Here is a 22,298-nt window from a genome sequence, read left to right as displayed (position 1 = left end):
GCTATAAAACACTTTGAGTTGCATTTTATGTGTAAAAGGTGCTATAACAGTAAAAAAATATTATTATTATATCCATAGCCTTAAGGCATGTTTTATGCATTTGCAACAAACACTCCATAAAACCTCTCTAGTATGGGATCAAATTCCCGCCAAATATATAGCGGTCACGTATAAAAAAATAATAAGCGTGAATCAAAAATTTAAAAACACATGTAAAAATATATTGCACAAACTGAAAAAAATAATGCAAAATGATCAGAATAGCAAACAACGTGGTCACGGATCAAAATATAATAAGCGTGAATAAAGAAATAACAAGCATGAATAAAAACTTTAAACACATTAAAAGTTATTTTGCACAAAACTTAAACTTATGGTCATGCTTTGTTAAAAAGTATGGTTTTATTACTGTGTACTTTGTGCTTTCTTGCATTTTCTGCTCATATTTTACTCTTTTGTACGCTTGTGATGTTTTTCTCTTCGCTCTTCTTTCTATGTTCTGCGCTTGCTCTTCCAAATGTTGCAGTTCGAGTTTCATGTAAATTAGGGCGCGCTTAAGCGTCACCATTGGTCCACTAGTTCTAGATTGACAGATACTCCTCTAGCCAATCAATCGAAGAGGGGAGTTGACGTCACACTAATGCGACTCGTGGTACAAGCTGTTTATGTTTGTACAATTTCTTCAATCCCATTATAATATACTAAAATGTTATTTTCTAATACTTTTATATACTGTTCAATTTCTTATTTGTGCTTTGATATGTGCATTTATTAAATTAATTATTTTCGCTTGGCATACCAGCGTGATTACGTCACCGCACACTTCAGTGGGTGGTGCGCGCCCGTGAAGCACTTCATTCTGAGTAAATATAACAACAAAGAAGCACTGCTGCACTCTCTTTTGTTTCATTTTTCTTTAATCATTATACTCTTTTTCAGGAGTGCTACACTTACAAGGGAAGACGGCAGTTCAATTTAACTTTACAAAGACTTTCAAGCAGTAAAGCTATCTGAACTCTGGACATAAATAATTAAATTCATTTTTTTTTTTAGATACATGAGAATGTTAATGTGCACACAGGTAATTGGTGTTAAACAATATTACTTGGCTCATGATGCCAATATGTTAAGGCTGCTGTTAGCGAAACATCCTGCAATTATGAAACACTACAATTCGTCGCAAAAACTAAGTTAAAAACGGCCATTGTCTGAAGACTTTAGGACTTTGACCTTTCGCCGCTACGCATTGCCTACCTTTTTTTTATTAACCTCGCCAAATTTGACAAGATTATTGAAAATGATTGTGTTACAGAGAAGATATAGAGAAACCAGTTGAATTTAATACAGTGGTTTATTACAAACTTACTGTGTTTACTTACATAGCTACATAATTGCATATTACTTTAGAATTAATGTTTTAAATATAGCTTAAAATTTGAATACAGTAACATCTCCATCAGCGATAGGTAACGCTGTTTCTAGAGTGCCGCTGTCCTGCAGAGTTTAGCGTCAACTCCGATTAAAAACCTCACCTGTCTTAAATATCCTAAAGACGATGATTAGCTGGTTCAGGTGTGTTTGATTAGGGTTGAAGGAGCTAAACTCTGCACCCAGGAGTCAGGACCGACATTACACATCCTTGTTATTGATTAAATATGATTTTAAATATGAAAGTAAAACGGCCAGTAGGTGGTGGTGGCTGCTTGGAGAAGATCGACGTTCGCGGTGCCAGGTCCAGTGCATTAGAGGTGAATGATGGATCATCAGACAGGCATAACTGTAACAGGTCGTTGTTAGGATGACGAATTTAACTATACCATATTGCCAGGTATACGTATACCGGCAACAGTTTGAGTTGCAGGCACACATGCAGTTTAAAGGTGTCCTGTTGATGGTCGTCTTCCCCTGTATAACAAGTAAGCATCAGTAGCCACGAGTCGCATTGGTGTGACGTCAACTCCCCTCTTCGATTGATTGGCTAGAGGAGTATCTGTCAATCTAGAACTAGTGGACCAATGGTGACGCTTAAGCCCGCCCTAATTTACATGAAACTCGAACTGCAACATTTGGAAGAGCAAGCGCAGAACATAGAAAGAAGAGCGAAGAGAAAAACATCACAAGCGTACAAAAGAGTAAAATATGAGCAGAAAATGCAAGAAAGCCCAAAGTACACAGTAATAAAACCATACTTTTTAACAAAGCATGACCATAAGTTTAAGTTTTGTGCAAAATAACTTTTAATGTGTTTAAAGTTTTTATTCATGCTTGTTATTTCTTTATTCACGCTTATTATATTTTGATCCGTGACCACGTTGTTTGCTAATCTGATCATTTTGCATTCTTTTTTTCAGTTTGTGGAATATATTTTTACATGTGTTTTTAAATTTTTGATTCACGCTTATTATTTTTTTATACGCGACCGCTATATATTTGGCGGGAATTTGATCCCATACTCTAGTCTCCTATTAGAGTTGGAACTAAACTGTGTGCAGAAAGATAGAACTGCAGGATTTGCCACTGATTTAGATGCTATTTCAAGAAACATATTTCACTGGTCTCAGACTAGCGATGTAAAGAGGAAGATGTGAATGCATTCAGGCTGATTGACACATGCACACTCGACTAAATCAGACTACCCTAAATTCAGTGTCCAACTAATGCTGAAGAGAACTCTAGACATGTCATGGATAAGCAGGTACAGTATTGGTAAGCTGGAAACGGGTCATATTACCGGAAGCCAAGTCGATGGAAGTGCCGACTACCCAGCTTAGTGAGAGCCTTCTTAGCCAGATCCTCCAAGTTGTTCGATCCTTCATCATTAACCACCATGGCCAAGATCTGCCCAGTTTCCACCTCGTCTACATACTGGGCCAGCCGCCTGCTCTCGTCCTTGCTCCTATATGTGTCAAACCTACAAACACACACACACACACACACACACACACACACACACACACACACACACACACACACACACACACACACACACACACACACACACACACACACACACACACACACACACACACACACACACACACACACACACACACACACACACACACACACACACAAACGTAAAAGTGGGTCACAGACATTAATCATAGACCAGTAAAGGAACGTTACAGAAGCCAGTAAGCATACTGAGCATGAATGATTGTTTTGAAGTCTGTGATTCAATAACAGATGCTCGTTTCTGCAATGAAAAATAGTTGCTGATCAATTGCCTGCAATGAAGCCAACTTGGATGCACTGTTTGTTTTGACAGTTTATTTATAATTACTGTTTTAATTCCAACTGCACATTAAACCATCAGTTAGTTGGTTTTACATGATGTACTGAAGTAACAACCTCTAATCCATCAAGAAGCAAAAACGCATTTATTAAAAATAAACTTTAAGAGCAGAAAATGTGGAATCATGTCTCACTGACCTATCAGAGTGAAGCACCTCTCCAGTCTTGGGGTTAATGACGTGAATGATGATACCTCTGTTTCCCCAGCTCCTCTCGAAACGGTAACTGTTCTCATTACCCTGCCCAGGATGGAGTGTTTTGTTCAGGAACGTCCATGACAGCTTCTTTCCTGAGTGAATTTCTAAGGTTCCTCCAGTTCCAACGCCAATGTATTTACGGCCAAAATAACTGTGTTCAACCTCGCTGTCATCAGACCTTTTTGAAAACAAGAAGAAGAAAAATTACATCTAATCAGATTGTCCCATGTAAGGTTGTGCGTGATTCAGAATTGAATTGAGAATGCCTTTTAAATTCCAATTCAGTTCCAGTTGCGATTCAGATTTGTAATTCTAGAAAGTAAAATTAAAGCACACTGAAATTTAAAGAAATTGATATAACTGTAATTTTAACTAGAAAAGTAAAGTTTATTTGAAAGTTTACAAAGCCTTTAAGTTTGAAGATTTTATAGGCCGGGCTATCTTAAATGCTTAGATATATTATCAAAGTTCTGTAGTTTTTATTGTGGAGGGCAAAACATATAATGCAATGCAATATAATGATGATTGAGAGATGTACAAACAAATATTGTACATGTATTATCTTTGTTTGATTTTTCAAAAAAATTGTAAAAAGTAAACCTAAATTATTTCAGTCTAGTAAGTGTTCATCTTGAAATATTACTGTTTAAAAAACAGTAAAGATTTTACAGCAAATAAATAGGTGTACCAATAACCTAAATCATGGTAAAAAAGTATAAACTATCAATCAGACGACAGAAGGCATGTAGTAGATTGTGTGCAACAGGTTTTTCAACAAAGTTTTGATCACATTGATAATTTAGAGGCCTTAGAAATGTCTGTATCAATTATGATACAATATGTGTATGGGGTTAAAATTAAAGGCTCAAAACACATCTAACATATTTCTATCTGTTAAAATGCTCCTCCAAAATTTCTTTACTCTATAAATGACCTTATGAAGGCTGCAGGAGTCTGATGATTTTTCAAAGATTATATTCATACCTGCCAAAGAGAGAGATGGTGAGGTTGCCTTTGTAAGGGCATTCTGGACTACCGATGTGAAGTTCGCCCTTGTTCCCTATGAGGATGTGCCTAGCCCGCAGAAAAATGGGTCGATTGGAATCGGCTATCACAAGCTTCCCTAAAAAGAGCAAAATAATCAAGCCAATCCTGATCTCTCACCACTGATTTTCAACCAATGAGCATGCAGGATATTTTCCAACTCCAATTCTAGTTCTAAAAGTAAACAAACACTGCAAAACATGTCTTACTCAGCATGTTTGACTTGATTTCTAGTACAAACACGGCTGACAGGAACATTCTCAGAATTTAAGCAAATGCTCTGGCAAGGTTCTCTCAAAGTTATGGAAAAACATTATGCCAGTAACATTAATAGAATGCTAGTATTCTAGAATTTATAAATGTTCTTAAAATGTTAGCACAAAGATATTATTTACAATTCAGTCACGGAATGTTTTTACCTGAAACGTTTAGTTGGATGTTTCCTAATGTTTATGTAACTACATATTTCAAAAAGTTTAGGGAACATTCAAAAGTAACATTCCCATAATGTTTGCAATATAAAAAAAATAATGTTTGAATGACCAAGGAAAAGGTTTTTAAAACGTTTGCAAAACTAGACAAGAATATTCAGAAACAATTTTTTTTTAGTGGGAACATATTAAAATATTCTTAGAACAATTTTGTAAACTGGAAATATCTAAATATTAAATTGAGATACATTTACTTCACTGTAAAAATTATATGATTCATAAATTATGGCAACATATGTTTTTACATTGCTTTAACTCATTCAAATAAGGTGAGCAATTTTCAACTTTTTTATGTTATACTAGATTCAACTCATTTTTAAAGTTAGTTTAATTTTATTAAAATTGAAACGACTTAAACATCCAAGTTGATTGTACTTAGACATTTAAGACACAAATTTTGATTTTACAGTGTTGAGACAAAATAACTGAATATATTAAGTTATGTAATGTATAAAAATTAAGTGAGTTTAACCTTAAAATTAAAAATGGCGAATGTTATTTCACCAAGTAAAACATGTTCTTGGTAGGGTTTAGGGGTGTGGATAGGGTTAGGACAAAAAATTTGGACAGAAATTATATTCCAGAATCAACAAAATATGCTGATCCAGAACATGTCTTACTTGGCAAAATCACGGTGACCAAAAAAAAATATGTTGTATTAAACTTGTTAAATGAAACTTCTTTGAATTTAAGGTAGGGTAGGCAAGTTGGCTTTCAATGCATCATATTCCACCCTCTGGGCATCTCCAAAGCCAAGCCTTCTAACACAGTAGAGTCTGCAAAGCATCACGAGACGAAAGAAGCCGTTAAACTACCTCATGTCTCAAAGCACTTAACATTACAATAATAACATATAACACATTTAGACTACTTAACTTAGTGATTGTTATCAGGATGAAGAGACTTTCAATCAGCATCACAAAAATTGTTTCTGGAACAAATCACCTACCCTGCCTTTAAGTTTATTGGTCTGACCCCATTGACAGATGTTTGTTCTTGTTTCAAGCAAAAATTCACTTAATTTGGATAATTGTTTTAGGCTTTCAATCTCGCCATTTTGCCTCTCAAGTAAATGTATCTTGATTTAAGAATGTTCAGGTATTTTACTGAAAAACAAGACAAAAAAGTAAGTAGTAAGTAAAAAAAAAAAAAAAAAAGTAAGTAATCCATTTTTGCAGTGAATGTTTGCTGGCAGGGAATGTCATGGAATTTCCCCATCAAACTCCAGAATATTCCACGCTCGAGGCGATACGTCTGAAATATGTTTTGATTTAAGCCTGTCACAGCTCATGTCAAGTTTTGCCTTCATCGTGAAGGATGTAAATATTTGTGGCACTTCAATGCTGCAGAGAAGTTTGAAAGAGGTTTTATCAGGAAGCTTTACCTCCGTTGAGGATCTCGATGGAATGGACGGTTGCAGAGGAGGTGAGGACGACTTTGCGACCGTAGCCTATGGTGACTCTGTGGGCTTCATTGTGACCGGGGGTCCAGGGTTGTAGACCAGGCAGCTTATCTGGACAAACTGGGAAATATATAGACATTGTAATTAATAGTAATAATAAGTCACACAGAAGAACTCACAATATGGCTACACTTTATAACCATAGTCCATTTTAGACATTCTACTAATTATAAGTAACTGTGAAACTACATATCAATTAACTCTCATTTGAGACTGTTAGGTTAGGGTTCAGGTTAGTAGAATAAGTTGACAAGCACTTGCAAAGTTAGTAAGTAGAATGTCTTTTGGGGAGAATCAAAATATCAAGATATTAAGCAGACAGTCTATTAATACTCTAATGACATGTAGTTGCAAAGTTACAAAGTAAAGTGTTACCCAATTTCCTTTTCGTTCAGTCACTACGAGTTACGTCAGTGAATGACGAAATGGGGGTTTCACTTAGAAGCCCATCACCTTCGAGTTCTTACAAAATGAGCCAATGGCAAAACAATTCCATGGGTCTGCAGAATTTGCACAGCGCAACTCTGCCCCACTGCTTGGGTATAAAAGGAGCAGCGTGGCAATCTCGCATTATGTTTTTGCTTCGGAGCCACGAGTTTCTTCACTTCTCTCCACTGCAAGCTGTCTACGAGTTCTAAATACGAGACGAGCTACTCTTCAGCAGTGTTGGTGTGACAGCGTGTTCCAGCGAGATCTCATTCCTGCTGCTGGTCTGTGCAGTGATCTGCCAACAGTGTGTGTTTTCTCCCTGGGCGCTTCAGCACTGCTGTTGAGTTTTATCCTCTCTAAAAGAGCTGCACGCGGTGCGTCTTTTTAAAGATGTCTTGCCTGTGTATTTCTGGGTGCAGCAGACAGATTCATTCTGCTGACGGGCACGAACACTGCCTGGTGTGTTTGGGCTTAAATCACGCTCAGACAGCACTCGTGGATGCTTCATGTTCTCATTGCGGGAACATGACCATCGCAATGTTGCGATTGAGACTCAATGACCTCCTTAGAGTTAGAGTCCCCTTTGCCACACCCCAATCTATTCTCTCCACGAGAGGGGATACTTTGGCTGGTGGCCAGGGTGATCTGAGGCTGCCAGTGTGGAACAACCCGACAAATTCTCCTCGGGCCACATCCCCCTCTTCCACATTGCAACCCATGAGATTTCTGGATGAGGTCGCTGGCCAGTCTTGTGGCAGGTCCAGCGTTTCATTCGGCGCTCCGGCAGATGACATCATGTCTATCACCGCATCACAAGGTGGGCTTGAGTCATCTGGAGATGAAGACTCAGCTGTGCTGCCTCCTTCGGGGGTGCCAGCATTGCACGAGTCTGATGCAGAACTGACTGTCATGCTTTCCCGGGCAGCCGTGAGCATCGGGCTTGTGTGGAACCCTCCGCCATGTCCCAAGCGCTCAAGGCTAGATGATTGGTTTTTGACACCCGTCAGCACCCGCCCCCAATTCCTTTCTTCCCAGAAGTGCATGAAGAGGACATGAGATCGTGGAAGTCTCCTTTTACTTTTCGCGACTGCTCAGGGGCCTCTTCCGCCTTCTCTGCCCTCGATGAAGCCGCGGCCAAAGGGTACAAAGGGTGCCCCCACTGGAATGTTCTGTGGAGATGCAACTGTGTCCCCACAGCGCCTCCACCTGGCATGGCGACCCTAAGCTCCCCTCCAAAGCCTGTAGGTTTTCGTCTACTCTGGTGGCGAAGACCTATAGAGCTGCGGGGCAGGTTGCCTCCTCACTGCATGCTATGGCCATCCACCGGGTCTACCAGGCCAGGGTGCTCAGAGACATGCACGAGGGTAGGGCTGATCCAGGGCTCATGGAAGAGCTGTGTGCTGCCACAGACCTCGCTCTACGGGCGACGAAGGTGACCGTATGCTCCCTGGGCCAGGTGATGTCCACATGCGTGGTCCAGGAAAGACACCTCTGGCTTAGCCTGGCTGATATGCGGGAGGCTGAGTGAACTCCGTTTCTCAACTCCCCCATATCCCAGGCTGGCCTCTTCGGCGGTGTGGTTGAGGACTTTGTCCAACCCAGGAGAAGACTGAGGTTATTAAACATATTCTGCCCCTGCGGCCAGCTGCTGCCTCCACCCAGCCGCCGGCTCAGACGCCTCAGTCTGCTCGCCGCCAAGGGTGCCCTCCTGTGGCTCCCTCTCCTCCCTCCAAGCCCCAGCAACAGCCTTCACTCAGGTGGAGGTAGCCACAGGAAGGCATCCCAGCCCTCCAGATATGGGCAGTTCAGAGATGGGTTGCAGTTCTTCACAGGAGGTGGTTGCAGGGCCACTCCCTACCGACCGGGGGAGAATCTTTTGTTCTCCCTATAAGAAAAAACTGACTTTCCCATCTCTGAGTCCCCAGAGGCCGCGGATGGCAGTGTGCGACACTCCGCATCGCCACTCTCGTCCCCCTCTGTCACCACCAGTCCCGTCAGAGGAGGTCGCTGAGGAACGTTCGTCCTTCCCTGGCCTCCTCTGTCAGGACACGGCATATGACTGTGCCCCCACGCTGGGCTGCTCATTCCGTCTCGCTGCCCCATTGTGGGTACGTCTGTGGTTCACATGACCCCGCTGGTTCAGTTTTTGGGAGCCTGGCTAGAGCTTCCCAATCTGTTCCGCTGACTCGCGAGAACCATCAGGCTCGGCTATGCGATTCAGTTCACACAGTCTGCTCCCTGCTATACCATTGTGAGTGGCAATGACCCTGTCATGTGTGCGGAGGTCGCCACCCTACTGGGGAAGGGTGCGATCGAGATCGTTCCTCCAGCTGAAATGAAGTCCAGCTTCTACAGCCCCTACTTCATTGTACCCAAGAAGAGCGGTGGGTTACGGCCAATCCTGGACCTGCGCATCTTGAACCGAACCCTTCACAGGCTACCATTCAAGATGTTGACAGCCAAACACATTTTCGAATGTGTTCGTCCGTTGGATTGGTTTGCAGTGATCGACCTGAAGGACACGTACTTTCATGTCTCCATTCTTCCTCGACACAGACCGTTTCTACGGTTCGCTTTCGAGGGGCAGGCATACCAGTACACGGTACTTCCATTCGGGCTAGCCCTGTCTCCTCGCGTCTTCACAAAAGATGTCGAGGCAGCCCTTGTGCCACTTCGGCAACACGGGGTTCGCATCCTGAACTATCTCGATGACTGGCTGATTCTAGCTCATCTTGAGAGCAGGTTTGCGAACACAGGGACCTGGTGCTCCGGCACCTTGCCAGTCTGGGCCTTCGGGTCAACTGGGAAAAGAGCAAACTCTCCCCTGTTCAGAGGATCTCTTTTCTCGGTATGGAAATCAACTTGGTCGGCATGTTCCCAAGTCCCGAGATGGGTATGGCAACAGGGCACGCTCCGAGTACCAGTTACTCGGGCCTGCCGTCAGACCTTCACCGTCAGACCTTCTGCCGTAAGATGTCTCTGTTCCCTCCTCAGGGAACGAGGGTTACATACGTAACAGAGACGTTATACTACATGTTCAGAAATACGCAAAAATCACATTTTCATTACAACCTTTAAGCTTTTGAAAAAAAAACTCATGAGCCCTTTAATGTACTATGAAAACATACCATAACTTTCAGAACTCAAAAGGTTCAAAATGTAAAAAAAGTGCCACAAAAAATATATGTTGCAAGGAAACAAACTTTAAATGAAACAAACCTTTTAAGATGTCAAAATGTATGACCTATATATCTGAGATGTCTAGACTAAAAATTGACCATGATAACCCTTAAATTCATCTGCTATTACTCAGTTGATAAAAGGAAGTCAGCGGGTCAACCGCAGACAGATGTTTCTGACTGCAGTTAGACTTTTAAGTGTCATCCCATATTTAAAAGGGCCTCATTCTTCCATTTAATGCTGTAAAATCCTCTGAAAAGCCACGCACTTGATTTGAATACACACGCACATCTTGAGAACCAGAGCAGCTGAGAACTTTCATCATGAGCATTTCCATATCTCTCCTTTGAAATGAGAGTAAAGAGCTTCACTGAACTTTCTAATGCATTTCCTTCTGCGTTACAAAAAGTCATGCAACAAAAATAATGACAGTAATAATCACCCAGAAGAAAGGTTTATTACTCTTTCATTGCACAGGAGACTTTGGGGTGTCAGCTAGGTTAATTTAGGTTTCAACTTTGGTTTTCTCCACACATTCAGAAGAAATAAAAATAGACAAAAATTGTTCGCATTTGCTGAGTATACAGTCATACAATTTACTCACCCACAAGCCATCCTAGGTGTATATGACTTTCTTCTTTCAGCAAAACACAATCGGAGTTATATTAAAAAATATCCTCGCACTTCCTAGCTTTATAATGGGATTGAATAGTAACTGAGATTTTGAAGCCCAAAAATCTATACAGCTCCAGGGGGTTAATAAAGGCCTTCTGAAACGAAGCGATGCGTTTTTTTAAGAAAAATATCCATATTTACAACTTTATAAACTAGAATGACTGGCTTCCGTACACGAGTCAAGCTCCGGTGGAAGAGTGACCTCTGACCCGACGCATTACGTATTGACAAACGCGGAAGCGCAGAGTTTAGAGCAAAACAAAACACTGGTCATGAATTAGAAGTCAAAAACGAGAATGTTTAAAGAGAATTGTTGGAGGAGCATGAGTTTGTTGCTCAGCCCTATTTGTTTGAACCGCGAAAGGCGTCTACTCTCACCTAAACTTATGTTGTTTTCAAAGGCAGTTAACTCAGTTTAAGAACCACACACCTCAAAAATATAAACATCATAATGCGGATACATATGTAAAAGCCCATTTTGCAAAATATGAAGTATTCTCTTTTATATAAACACAAAAGATAGCTAGCTAAAGGGACAGGCAATGAAAGAACAACAAAGGAACTATTAGATAAAGCGTGCCTTTAATAAATTTTCCTATTCATCCTGGGCTCAGCTCTCAGAGAAGGAGAAAATCAAAGAAAACACAGCAGCCTGTCATTTCAAACAAGCGCTTTTATGTGACCACTAACTAGCTGTCCTGCAGTGATACATTAATCTCATCGCCAGCTTTTACCATATACAGAACAAATACCGCAAAACAAAATTGCGAAAAGCCATCACGCTTTGTGTCGTCAACAAAAAGCTCTTCAAATGCAGATTTCCCCCAGAGGAATCCACAGGCAGATGAGAGCAGTGCTGGAAATACCACAGACCCAAAAGAATAATCCCACTCTAAATGCACATAAAAACATGTTTTCGCACAGATTCAGGCATTATGACCATCTACTGTAGAATATATTCATTTGACTTTCAATGTAGAAGGCCATGCTGCTTTTTCATAATTGCAAATCATGTTTGCAACTACAAGGTCTTAAAGCATGCAGCTTTGGTTTGTTAAATTACAGTAAAGCTACTTTGCTTTTGAAAGGAGCAGAAATACACTACATTTGCAGGCCTGTAAAGACATGGATTGTACTGTTGAGTCTTGGCTGAAAACTGAGTTAAGAGTTTGCTGGATTAGAATGAAACACAGTGCAAAAAGTCTCAAAGGGCTTCTGTGGGTTTGAAAAACTAAATCCAAGAGCCTTCTTCTGTAACAAGACTCAAAGTCATGGGGTCTCTCTCTGTCGGACGGATTAAGTTGAAACTGAAAGGACGTCGGTATATTTTGGATGGCTACATGCTATAATCCATGATACTGAACATCAGGCAATGTCACAATTCAAAGTGAAGTTAAGAGGACAGCAGAAAACAGAAGGATGATAGTTAGAAAGGGCAATTAAAAATATTAGGGGAGCGAAATTGCAACCAATGTTAAACAAAATATATTAAATGTGTCTGCTTATGTTATATGTCCAAAACCTGAGGATTTCTTGTGCTTAAGAAATTATTTTTTATTACATTTTTTATTTTATTGTTTTTTTAATATTTTGTTCCATTTTATTCAAAGTACAAGTCATACTGTTGGGCAAAGTATGATGAACACTTATATTTTAAAGATAAAAAAGGAATCCTTAATTTTTTATTTTTTATTTATTTGTACTCATTATTTAGTTTTATTTAATTTTATTAAAAGTTTACTATATGCTTTCAAAGTGCAATGAGCTCTTGCATTTCAAATATAGGAATTCCTTATTACTCATTTTATTTGATATTTTTAATTGAATTCAATCTTTTGTTTTATTTGATATTTTATGTTATTCAGAGAATACTTTATGCTTACAACATACTATGGATTCTTGTATTTTAAGAACGCAATTCCTTCATATATTACCCCTTTTTATTTATTATTTCATTTTATTTGTATTATTATTTTATTCAAAAATGATTACTATCAAAGCACTTTGCAACAAAACTGATACATCAGAGCATGAAAGACAGAAACTCACCAGCCTGAGCAATGCGAAGAACAGCTACTACAATAAAAGCAACACAGATCTTCATTTTCAGTATTGTTGGTTTGGTCCAGAGTGTAAAGGCACCTCACCTACAACACAAAACACAAAAATCAAATAATTACTAAAAATAAAGCGTGTCTTTTCTGTGCCATCAATCAAACATAATTGCAAAAAATATTTTCAAAGTCTCCACCATTGGTCGGCAAAACAGATGTTCTGAAAGAGTTGAATTATTCACAGTTTACAGGGTGAATCAACCTACAAATGTCTCACAATGCATTTTTAGCAGTGTTTTTTACACACATCACCTTAAACATGCTCATTTATTCTGGGCACACATGGCACTATGACCAGTTGAAGGGAAAAAAATGTCATTGAGCGTGTGCGGCGTTGCCATAGAAACGGGCAAGCGATTTTGTCAGTTTGCCAGAATCTGAAAGTGGTGGACCCCAGTTTTGCATTCCTTTGAAACTTGTGAGATCTGAAGGTTACGTGGTTATCTTCAAAGAGATTACAAGAGCACCAGCAATATGACTTGAACCTCCACAAAGGATCAAAGGCTCAGAGGGGCCGAGGGCTCAGGTACTGACTCTCTAATAATAGTGTGCTTGTTTAAATGCAGTTATATAAAAAAAGTTACATAACCGATATAGACATACAAGGGATCCTGTATCCTGGTTTCGGTATTGCAGACTCCAGGTATGCTTGACAGACCAATTATATGACAAGGAAAGAGACACTACAATGCTTCCTTTGACTAAACGATGTCATTTTCGAAGGTAAAATGTTTTCCTGCACATAAAAGCCGTTTCTAAGGCTGCAAAATCAGTCGAAATGAACTGTTATTACTGTTTTTACCTCTTCTGTATTTGATATTCAGAGCTGGAATTATCATGTCGTGATGTTTATTAGCACTGCCAATCCGCCCGAGGCGTGATGGCTTCGTTGTCCCAAAGTAACAGTTGCATCATGACCTGTCCAACGTGTCAAGTCTGCACTGTTATACATCGGATCTGTATAGCTTGAGAATCTATTGCTGTCTTTGTTATATATTGAGGGATAATGGTCTACAACTGCCAACTTCTCGTCATGTTAGCATCACAATCCTTTCCCATTGGGGTCTGTGCAAAGGATTGTGGGAATATTCCAAAGATTGTTTGTCTGGTTGTTTATTTTTTTTCAATTGCAATGCATGTCAGCATGTGATGTGACAGCCTGTTACAGTCGTGTAAGAGTGAATAAACCAGCAAGACGACCATACAGTACATTCCATTTACTGACCCAATGTCCTTTTTTCCTTGCATACACATGGACAACGACTTCAATTTCAGTCTGTTCCCCATACAAAGCTATCATATGACTTCAGAAGACTTGAAATATGGCATATACGGCTTTTTTAATTATGCTCTTTGGTCTTTTTTTTTTTTTTTTTTTTGGCTTGACAGACCATCTTCCCATTGTATGGAAAAGAACAGTCATTTTGTTCCTTTTGTGTTGCTCTGAAAAGGGGACAAAAATGATGTGTTTTCAGCAACAAGAGGGTGAGTGGATGATGAAAGAAGTTTCATTTTTTTGGGTGCACTATTCCTTTAAGATTAGAGCACGTCTGATAGCACAGCAGGAAATGTAATGTGTCTCACAGCAATGCCTGCGACGACGCTGGCAATAACAGGGTGAAAAATGAAAACACAAGCCTGTGGTGGATGGAGTGGAAGTTTATTTGAATCTTCAGTATGATCCACACGGTAATTTATTCTACGATCAGATGTCGACTTGGTGAAACATCGTCGGGCCAAACACACAGCCTTTCCCTTTAGATCTGAGATATGAGACGCTTCGCATGAGACCTGCAAGAGAGAACAGAGGTCATTATGGATAAAACCCAAACAAAACAACACAACTTTAATTAATTATATAGAAATTAATACTTTTATTTAGAAAGGATGCATTAAATTGTTTTATAAATTGACATTTATAATGTTAATAAAATGCAAATAAATCCTAGTTTTAAAACTTCTTTTGAGCTTTCTGTCCATCAAAGAATCCTGAAACAATAATGTTTCAAGGCTTTCCACAAACAATTTAAGCAGCAAAATGTTCCTTGAGTATCAAATCAGCATATTGGAATGTTTCTGAAGGATCATGTGACACTGAAGACTGGAGTAATGATGCTGAAAATTCAGCTTTGCCACCAAAGGAATAAAATAAATTGTAAAACATATTCAAATAGAACACTTAATTTAAATTGAAATAATATTTCACTGTATATATATATATATATATATATATATATATATATACATATACATACTGTACATATACATACATATATAGTATATACATATATATATATATATAGTATATACATATACATATATATATATATATATATACATATATATATACACACACACACACACACACACAGTAGATAATGTGACTTTATATATTGCTTATACTGTTTAAAAACATCTGACTTTGCATTTTAGAGTTTGTAAATCCATGTCACACTGCGCAATTTGCCATTTCAAAATCGCATTTAGATATGCAGCACACCGAGAGAAAATACTTTTTGCAGGTAAATAGATGTCATGGTGTAGATCGACAAAAATAGCACCTCCTTCTCTTTCCCTGCAGTTAAAGTCAGTGGACTGCTCCTTTGCTTTCATCACACTGACTTTGTGCCTGGCGTGATGGAATTCTGTGAAAATCGGCAGGGAAAAAAATCCCCTTATTAGGTTTTCTAATGCACGTAGATTCCCTCGAGCCAAATACCACTAGATCTATAAGGCTGACGCATACTGAGCCGTTCAAAGGTGACATGCATCTTTCATCACAGCTCAGCATGCATGTTTTTTTTTGTTTTTTTTTTTAATGTGCATTATTAACAATCACAATTTCTCTTTATTTAAGCACATTTTAATCTTCTGCCTACAGTATGTGTGTTATCAGTGGACTGGTTGTCTGAATGTTGCATGAAAACTCACATAGGCCATCTATCTTTAGTTTTAGCCAGCTGACCCATGATGTAATGCATACAGAATGACCAACTGAAGATAATATTGCACAAATAATTAGCGGTGTTGCTAAATCAAGCATCATTATTAGTGTTGCTTATACTTATAGTTAGTCATACAAACAAAACACTTAGATAAATTTGGGATGCAAGTCATCCATCATCATTTGTGCTACATACATGAACAATACCCAACTCTGATGCATTTTGTTGAGGAGAAGTGTACAGTTACTTTTCTAAGTCAAGACACTACAGGCAAAACCATAGCTTTTGCAGGTCAGTTTTGAGATTTTAGTCTATTTTGCTTCCATAACTTGCCTCTTTAAGAATAGTGGAAAGAAAACTATTTGTGTCTGTAGATTTCAATAACAGAACATATCTTTCTAGGTGGTTTTTTCAAAATGAGTTTTTTTCTCATTCATTGAGCCAGAAATCTCCACTTCAGCATCACTTACACTAAACTTGCCCATTTTATTCATATCTATATCTATCTATATTCTGAAGGTTTTTACAGAGGGGTTTGTTCATATATCATTCGCCCGATTTATACAACATTTTATTGCTAAACACATTGTTTTTCTGACTTTTTCTATCCAAAATCTCCTCTGCAAAAAACTTTAATATGTCAACAAAATGAAACAATATTCATATTTCTGTTCTGGAAATGTATGCAAATGAGTGCATATTTAATTAGAAAGTGTTTCATTTGCATATTTAAAAATAACATTTCAGAACCGGTGAAAATGTACTGTGAAAATGTACCGTCTTAATGTACTGTGATTAATACACTTGGGAAAATATGGTGATATCTATTAGTTAAAATATCTAATTTGTTATTTTTACCTTATTCACCTGTAGCATTTAGACTTATTATTTGGATAAAAGCATCTGCCGGATGCATGAATAAAAATGTAAATTATTTATTTGGTGGACAGATAAAGCAAGGGAAAAACCACCAAAAGGAGGAACCCAAGCCCTATCCAGAGAGCAGATATCATTGTAGACTTGAAGATGTGCTCATCTAGCAACCACCCAAAAACCTTAGGAATGACCCACAACACTTCCCACAGTTTTGCACAATAAAGCTTTTCCAGACAACGCAGAAATTGGGTTTCTTGAGTTTCAAACTGCTCTTCCACTCCTTCATGCCCTTTCCGACTTCATGTCAAATCTCCAACACTGAGAAAGTCTATTCCAAAACATTACATCACCATTATAAAGACAAGCTTCGCTTAGATCCAGACCTCGCCTCTCGGCTTTACCTCCTAATACTATCTGTGTTTGAGACAAATATCTCTTCCTGGGCTGCCTATCTTCTTACAGAGACTGTTGCCCTCCGTGGCCCTCGCAGATAACACACTTCCACCCCTGTCCTTCATGTTGACCCTGTGCTATCAGCACAGAGCAAAAGAGCACAAGCAGAACTCACATGGAACAAAGTCTGCAGTCTCAGCTGCTCATGTGAGCAGGCAAGACGAGCAAAAGCCCTTTTCACGAGTCGTTTTCTAATCGCAGTATCAGTCATGATATAGCTGGAATGCTGCTGGAAATTCAGTGAAGAAAAATGGTTGGTATTAGGTCTATCAATCAATTAAAATTGAATTAATCGAATCAAATGAAGATTAAATAATCAAATTAAAAGTAATTAGTTGCATATATCAATGTGACAAGACAATAAGAAAATATTGCAGATGAATAGAAATGGCTTTAGCTATAGGCTACCATTGAACAATGAAGTCAATGGCCATTTTGCGGTCAAGTTTGTCAAACTATTAAAGGTAGGGTAGGCAATTTCGGAGAGGCTAGCTAGAACAAGTTAGCTTTGAAAGCATGAGATCCCAACAGAGTGTCTCCAAAGCCACGCCTCCTTCAGAACACATGAACACGTAACACGCTATGAACGTTAACTGCCTCATGTCTCAAAGCACATAATAATGAACTCTTAAATGTACCACCTGACTGCCGCAGATTCATTTCACCATTGTAAGTGTTGACATAGAAATGCATAAATCTGAGTCTGAGGACATGAACAGCTCAGTGTACGTCACGGGTTGCCATCTCATAATTACATTTATGACATGGCATGAATGCAGCATAAGCTCATTGTTTGTTTTCAGGAGGAACTGTAAAAGGCAGCTGCTGTGTGTTTTTGGTGCTAGTTGACTGTCTGTCTACAACTCTGCATAGCCTTACAGAACGCGCTGATGACGTATGATGTCTGCGCGAGCAGGGTGCGCGGAGGTATGGAAATAAATATGTTGATAGGCAGGTAGGACAACTTATCATTGTATTCGGACCGAATGCAATGATTGGATGACATTTTTTTTTTGTCCTGAGACTTCCTCAGAAGATATATGTAGGCCTATATGTTTTAATATTTAGACCACTTCTATTATTAATTGCTGTCAGGATGTGAAGAGAGTTTCAACCAGGATAGCAAAAAGTGTTTATAAAAAAAAAATGGCCTACCCTACCTTTAAGAAAATACACATTAATTTATTACTGTTCTTACCAGCTCACATCAGCTAAAAATACCAAGGGTTCACTCAAAGCATGGTGAGTCCGCTTTTACAGTAGCTGCTATGCCAGCCGCAGATGGAACCACCTTCCAGAAGAGAAGTGCTCCTACAGTAGTCACATTCAAATCCAGACACAAAACACATCTGTTTAGCTGTGCATTTACTGAATGAGTATTCTAAATTCCTCCTTTTTACTCTAAACTGAACTCAAATGGCACTGAAAATTGGGTAAGAGAGATGAAACCATGCTCGAAAGAACACCACAGACACAGTACAATCCAAGTGCGGACTGGATCGACTCCTTCCCTAGAGCTTCCCGTGAGTCAGTCCCAGAGCTCCTCCTGTCCGATTTTAGGGAAAAAATCGGGTCCATCAGAGATGTCCAATAGATTTCTTAGGCGTGCCAAAAGAACACCACAGACACAGTGTAATCACCATTGGAAAATCTGACAGCAAAACTGGGAGTTGTGAAAAATATGATACACCGGTATTTTGCCAGATGAGTTTATCTATGTATAATCTTTTTACTCTTTTAATTCATTTTATAACTGTATTAATTTTCCTTGTTATTATTTTAATTCCTTTCTGTAAAGCACTTTGAATTGACATAGTGTATGAAATGTGATAAATAAACTTGCCTTAATCACTCTTATTTATAAATAACGTAATCTTCACAAATACATCTACCTTATCAAATATAAACTAGCTGTCACATCTACAGCTGCACGATATATACGGTCATGCCGCCCGGCACTTATGTGAGTCCTGATAAGGGAGCGCAAACAAGAGGATGGGTGGTTTTTCCTTTCCCTTTCATTACCCTGAAATATGTTTCAAACATGCTGGCTGACTTTTACAGGAGCAAACAGGATTGACCCAGAGCAGCAGTTAAAGGAAACTTTACGAGTTCGGCGGGCCTCCATGCTCCACTTGCACTCCAAGAAAACACTGTAGATGGACTTCAGCAGGATAGTCAGATAGGAAAACCCCTCATTTATTTAATAGCCACAATCGGTTTTATAATCCAAAGCTTTTTTGAGCGCATGTTGCTGTAATGATGTAAGAAACATGCACAGTGGAAACCTGAACCACAAGCTTTAAATATATAAATGCAATTACCATAGCCTATAAAAGTATTGGGACGACGCTGGAGCAGATTAAAAGCCATTTCCATCAGACTACTGGGTCAAACAGAGGCTCTCAGGCACGTAAAAACGAGTCTCTTCTGGAAGGTTCCGAGGCAGAGAAAGTTGCTGACGTGACACCTTCAAGGAATAATTCATACAAAAGTGACAATTCTCTCATGATTTACCTACCCTCATGTCGCTCCAGAGCTGTTAGATTTTCTCTGAGAGTTTAACAGAATGTTAAAATAGCTTTTTTTACAGGGGATGTAAAGCTCTAAAATGCAAAAGACATAATAAAAGACAAGTCCATACAGAGACAGAGATGGACCAAGTTTTATCAATGAGACAGCATTTTAAATATAATTCACATTTGCATATATTCAATATGCTGCATGAAGAGGTGCTTTTTTGACATAAAAGATGTCACCCAGTTTGAATATGCCGAAGTAGTGTTGTTACGATACCAATACCAGTGAAATTTCACGATTCTTCTCAATTTCAACACCACAGCAAAAAAAATAAATAAATTAAAGTTCCTGCATCTCAAACAGCATTACACTGCAGCGATGCATTAGTCATGGGTTTGATTCCCAGGCAATGCATGAATCTCCAATTTTTAAGTGATCGGTTATTTTTATGTTCCTGTAGCTAAAACAGGACCTGGCTAATTGATTCCTATTGCTAATGCATAAACTGATGCATATAAAAAAAGTTTACATTGAATGCAATGTTAATCGCTTTGAATAAAAGCATTTGCCAAATGCATAAATGTTGCTATTTATTTATTTATTTTGCAAACTAACTGTAAAATATTATTGCAAACTATAATTATGCATTATTATGCACTGTTATTTAAAAAATTATAAATAAATTAATAAATTAAAACAACCACATCTAGCTTTCAAGTATATATATATTTTTTTTAATTAGCTAAACCTTGCTTCAAAACAGACAAATAAAGAGTCGGTAACAAAAATGTTTTTCAGAATGTAACTGTAGAAGCTTTTAAATGTATCCACACAAGAGCAGTGAGCAATTATCTCTTTTTCTTGTTAGCAGTTTGATTATTTTTAATCTCATTACAGAGAGGATCAGGTCTATTAGGGAGCATTTACACCTGATGCACACATCAATTATGACATATCAGATGTTTCGGGCCCATCTGTTTACATTCAGACATAAATGGCTGTTCACATTAATATCTTGCCAAGATCAGAATATACAGTATGCCCTTTTAACTTGGTTTGCAAGACCCATGCATAGGCCAGTGAAAAAAAACAAAACGTATTTTTCTCAGAGAAGATGGGCTTACGCCGGCTCTAAGCGAGCTGTGCTAAAGGTGCGACGGCCTCTAGGGTGATGATCAGTGATGATTAATTCAATGAGAGCAGTGTGTGTGTGTGTGTGCTAACGGGAAGAGAACGGAAGATGGTGAAGGTTATAGCCGCTCTCCGGAGGCCAGGGGGAATCTGAGCCTTCAGAAAGAGCTGGTGTTGAAACAGCTATTTTTACAGCCTGCTCTCTCCAGGACTCTTCAATCCAGCTGAGACTAGGACGCATCGCTGTGCTGATGGTGACAAGTATAAGAGAGTCTTTACTGCCAACACAGCACTGCACCGCACCTCTGACCTGAGACATCTCCCAAACTCATGGAGGTCACTCATGAACTGGGCACCTCACTTTGGAAAAGCAGCGTGAGGCGGAGGTCATCCTCAAAGGCTTATTGAACCAGGTACTAATGAGGTTTGGGACAAAATGGTGGGGCTGATTAGACGGTGAAGCTGCTTAAAACTTGTAGACCACCTTGGACCAGCAACAAACCAGCTACCATCTAGCAATGCATTTCTTTTTGCCACTATTGTCACAGAAATTACACTGATATATTGCCTGCTTTTCCAGTTACTGTAAGCTTTGGACAATGTTTACATATAATTTGGGTATCATTTTGTATCATTGCTGTTAACTAAATTTAACTTAAACTAAAACTAAATTCAGTAAAATTTAAATTATTGTTGTGAGATGGGTGAAAAAACACCATCGCATAAATCTACAAGGCGTCTTTATATAACCTGACCATTATAAATTTAATTGTGTAAATTTATGAACAACCAAATTATGAGACTAAACCCACTTAAATCATTTGAATTGATTGATAGTCCTACATTATACATTTACATACAGGCAAGTGTCGTTATTGTTAACTAAAACTAAAATTATTCAATTTGAAATAAATCTTTACTAAAAAAAAAAAAAAAACATTGCATGTAAAATTTTAACAAAGAAAAAACTATATAATTAGACATTTTGCCTTGACAACTAATTGAAATAAATGTTTAATGTGAAGCACTAACATGACCAAATCTAAAGCTGAAATAAAAAAAGTTAAAGCCAAATAGAAATAAATAAACTACTAAAAAGCACATAATTCAATTATTAAAACTAAAATGAATTCAAAGCATTAATAATTATAATATTATATAAACAACACTGAATAAATTTTGCCTAAACTTAAAGTTCTTACTTTTATACAAAAAAATAAAATAAAATAAAATAAAACAAAACAAAACTGCACAGGGACTCGAACAAATTGGTGAATCTTGACTCTCTGAACAAACAAATAAGAATCAGTGAATCAGACTTTACATGAGAGAAAATTGACTTTATATGCATTAAACTATTTCAGACACAGTGGCTTATGAATATCTCAAAACACCTTACATGCACTGAGTTGTAAAGCGCTACTGAATATCTGAACGAACAGTGAAGTCGTAAATCTCGCCAGCTTTTCTTTTATCTGTTTAAAATA

The 22,298-nt window shown here is 38.4% G+C and overlaps 1 protein-coding gene across 1 annotated transcript in view; it reads right to left on the bottom strand.

The window, feature by feature from the left end:
- cemip (cell migration inducing hyaluronidase 1) overlaps window positions 1–22,298 on the bottom strand; it is a 122,027-nt gene that overhangs the window by 56,202 nt on the left and 43,527 nt on the right. The window contains exons 2-6 of the mRNA XM_081359036.1: window positions 12,822–12,919; window positions 6,411–6,548; window positions 4,476–4,614; window positions 3,433–3,669; window positions 2,732–2,911 (exon numbers count right to left, since the gene is read on the bottom strand). Of these exons, the coding sequence (XP_081215162.1) occupies window positions 2,732–2,911; window positions 3,433–3,669; window positions 4,476–4,614; window positions 6,411–6,548; window positions 12,822–12,876 (749 nt within the window). The 5' untranslated portion in view covers window positions 12,877–12,919. The remainder of the gene's footprint in view (window positions 1–2,731; window positions 2,912–3,432; window positions 3,670–4,475; window positions 4,615–6,410; window positions 6,549–12,821; window positions 12,920–22,298) is intronic.

This window comes from Scardinius erythrophthalmus (assembly GCF_964197995.2).
Source record: "Scardinius erythrophthalmus genome assembly, chromosome: 2".
Classification (NCBI taxonomy): Eukaryota; Metazoa; Chordata; class Actinopteri; order Cypriniformes; family Leuciscidae; genus Scardinius; species Scardinius erythrophthalmus.
Note: the sequence above shows the minus strand (reverse complement) of the source record. Positions and strands in the feature narration are given on the sequence as shown.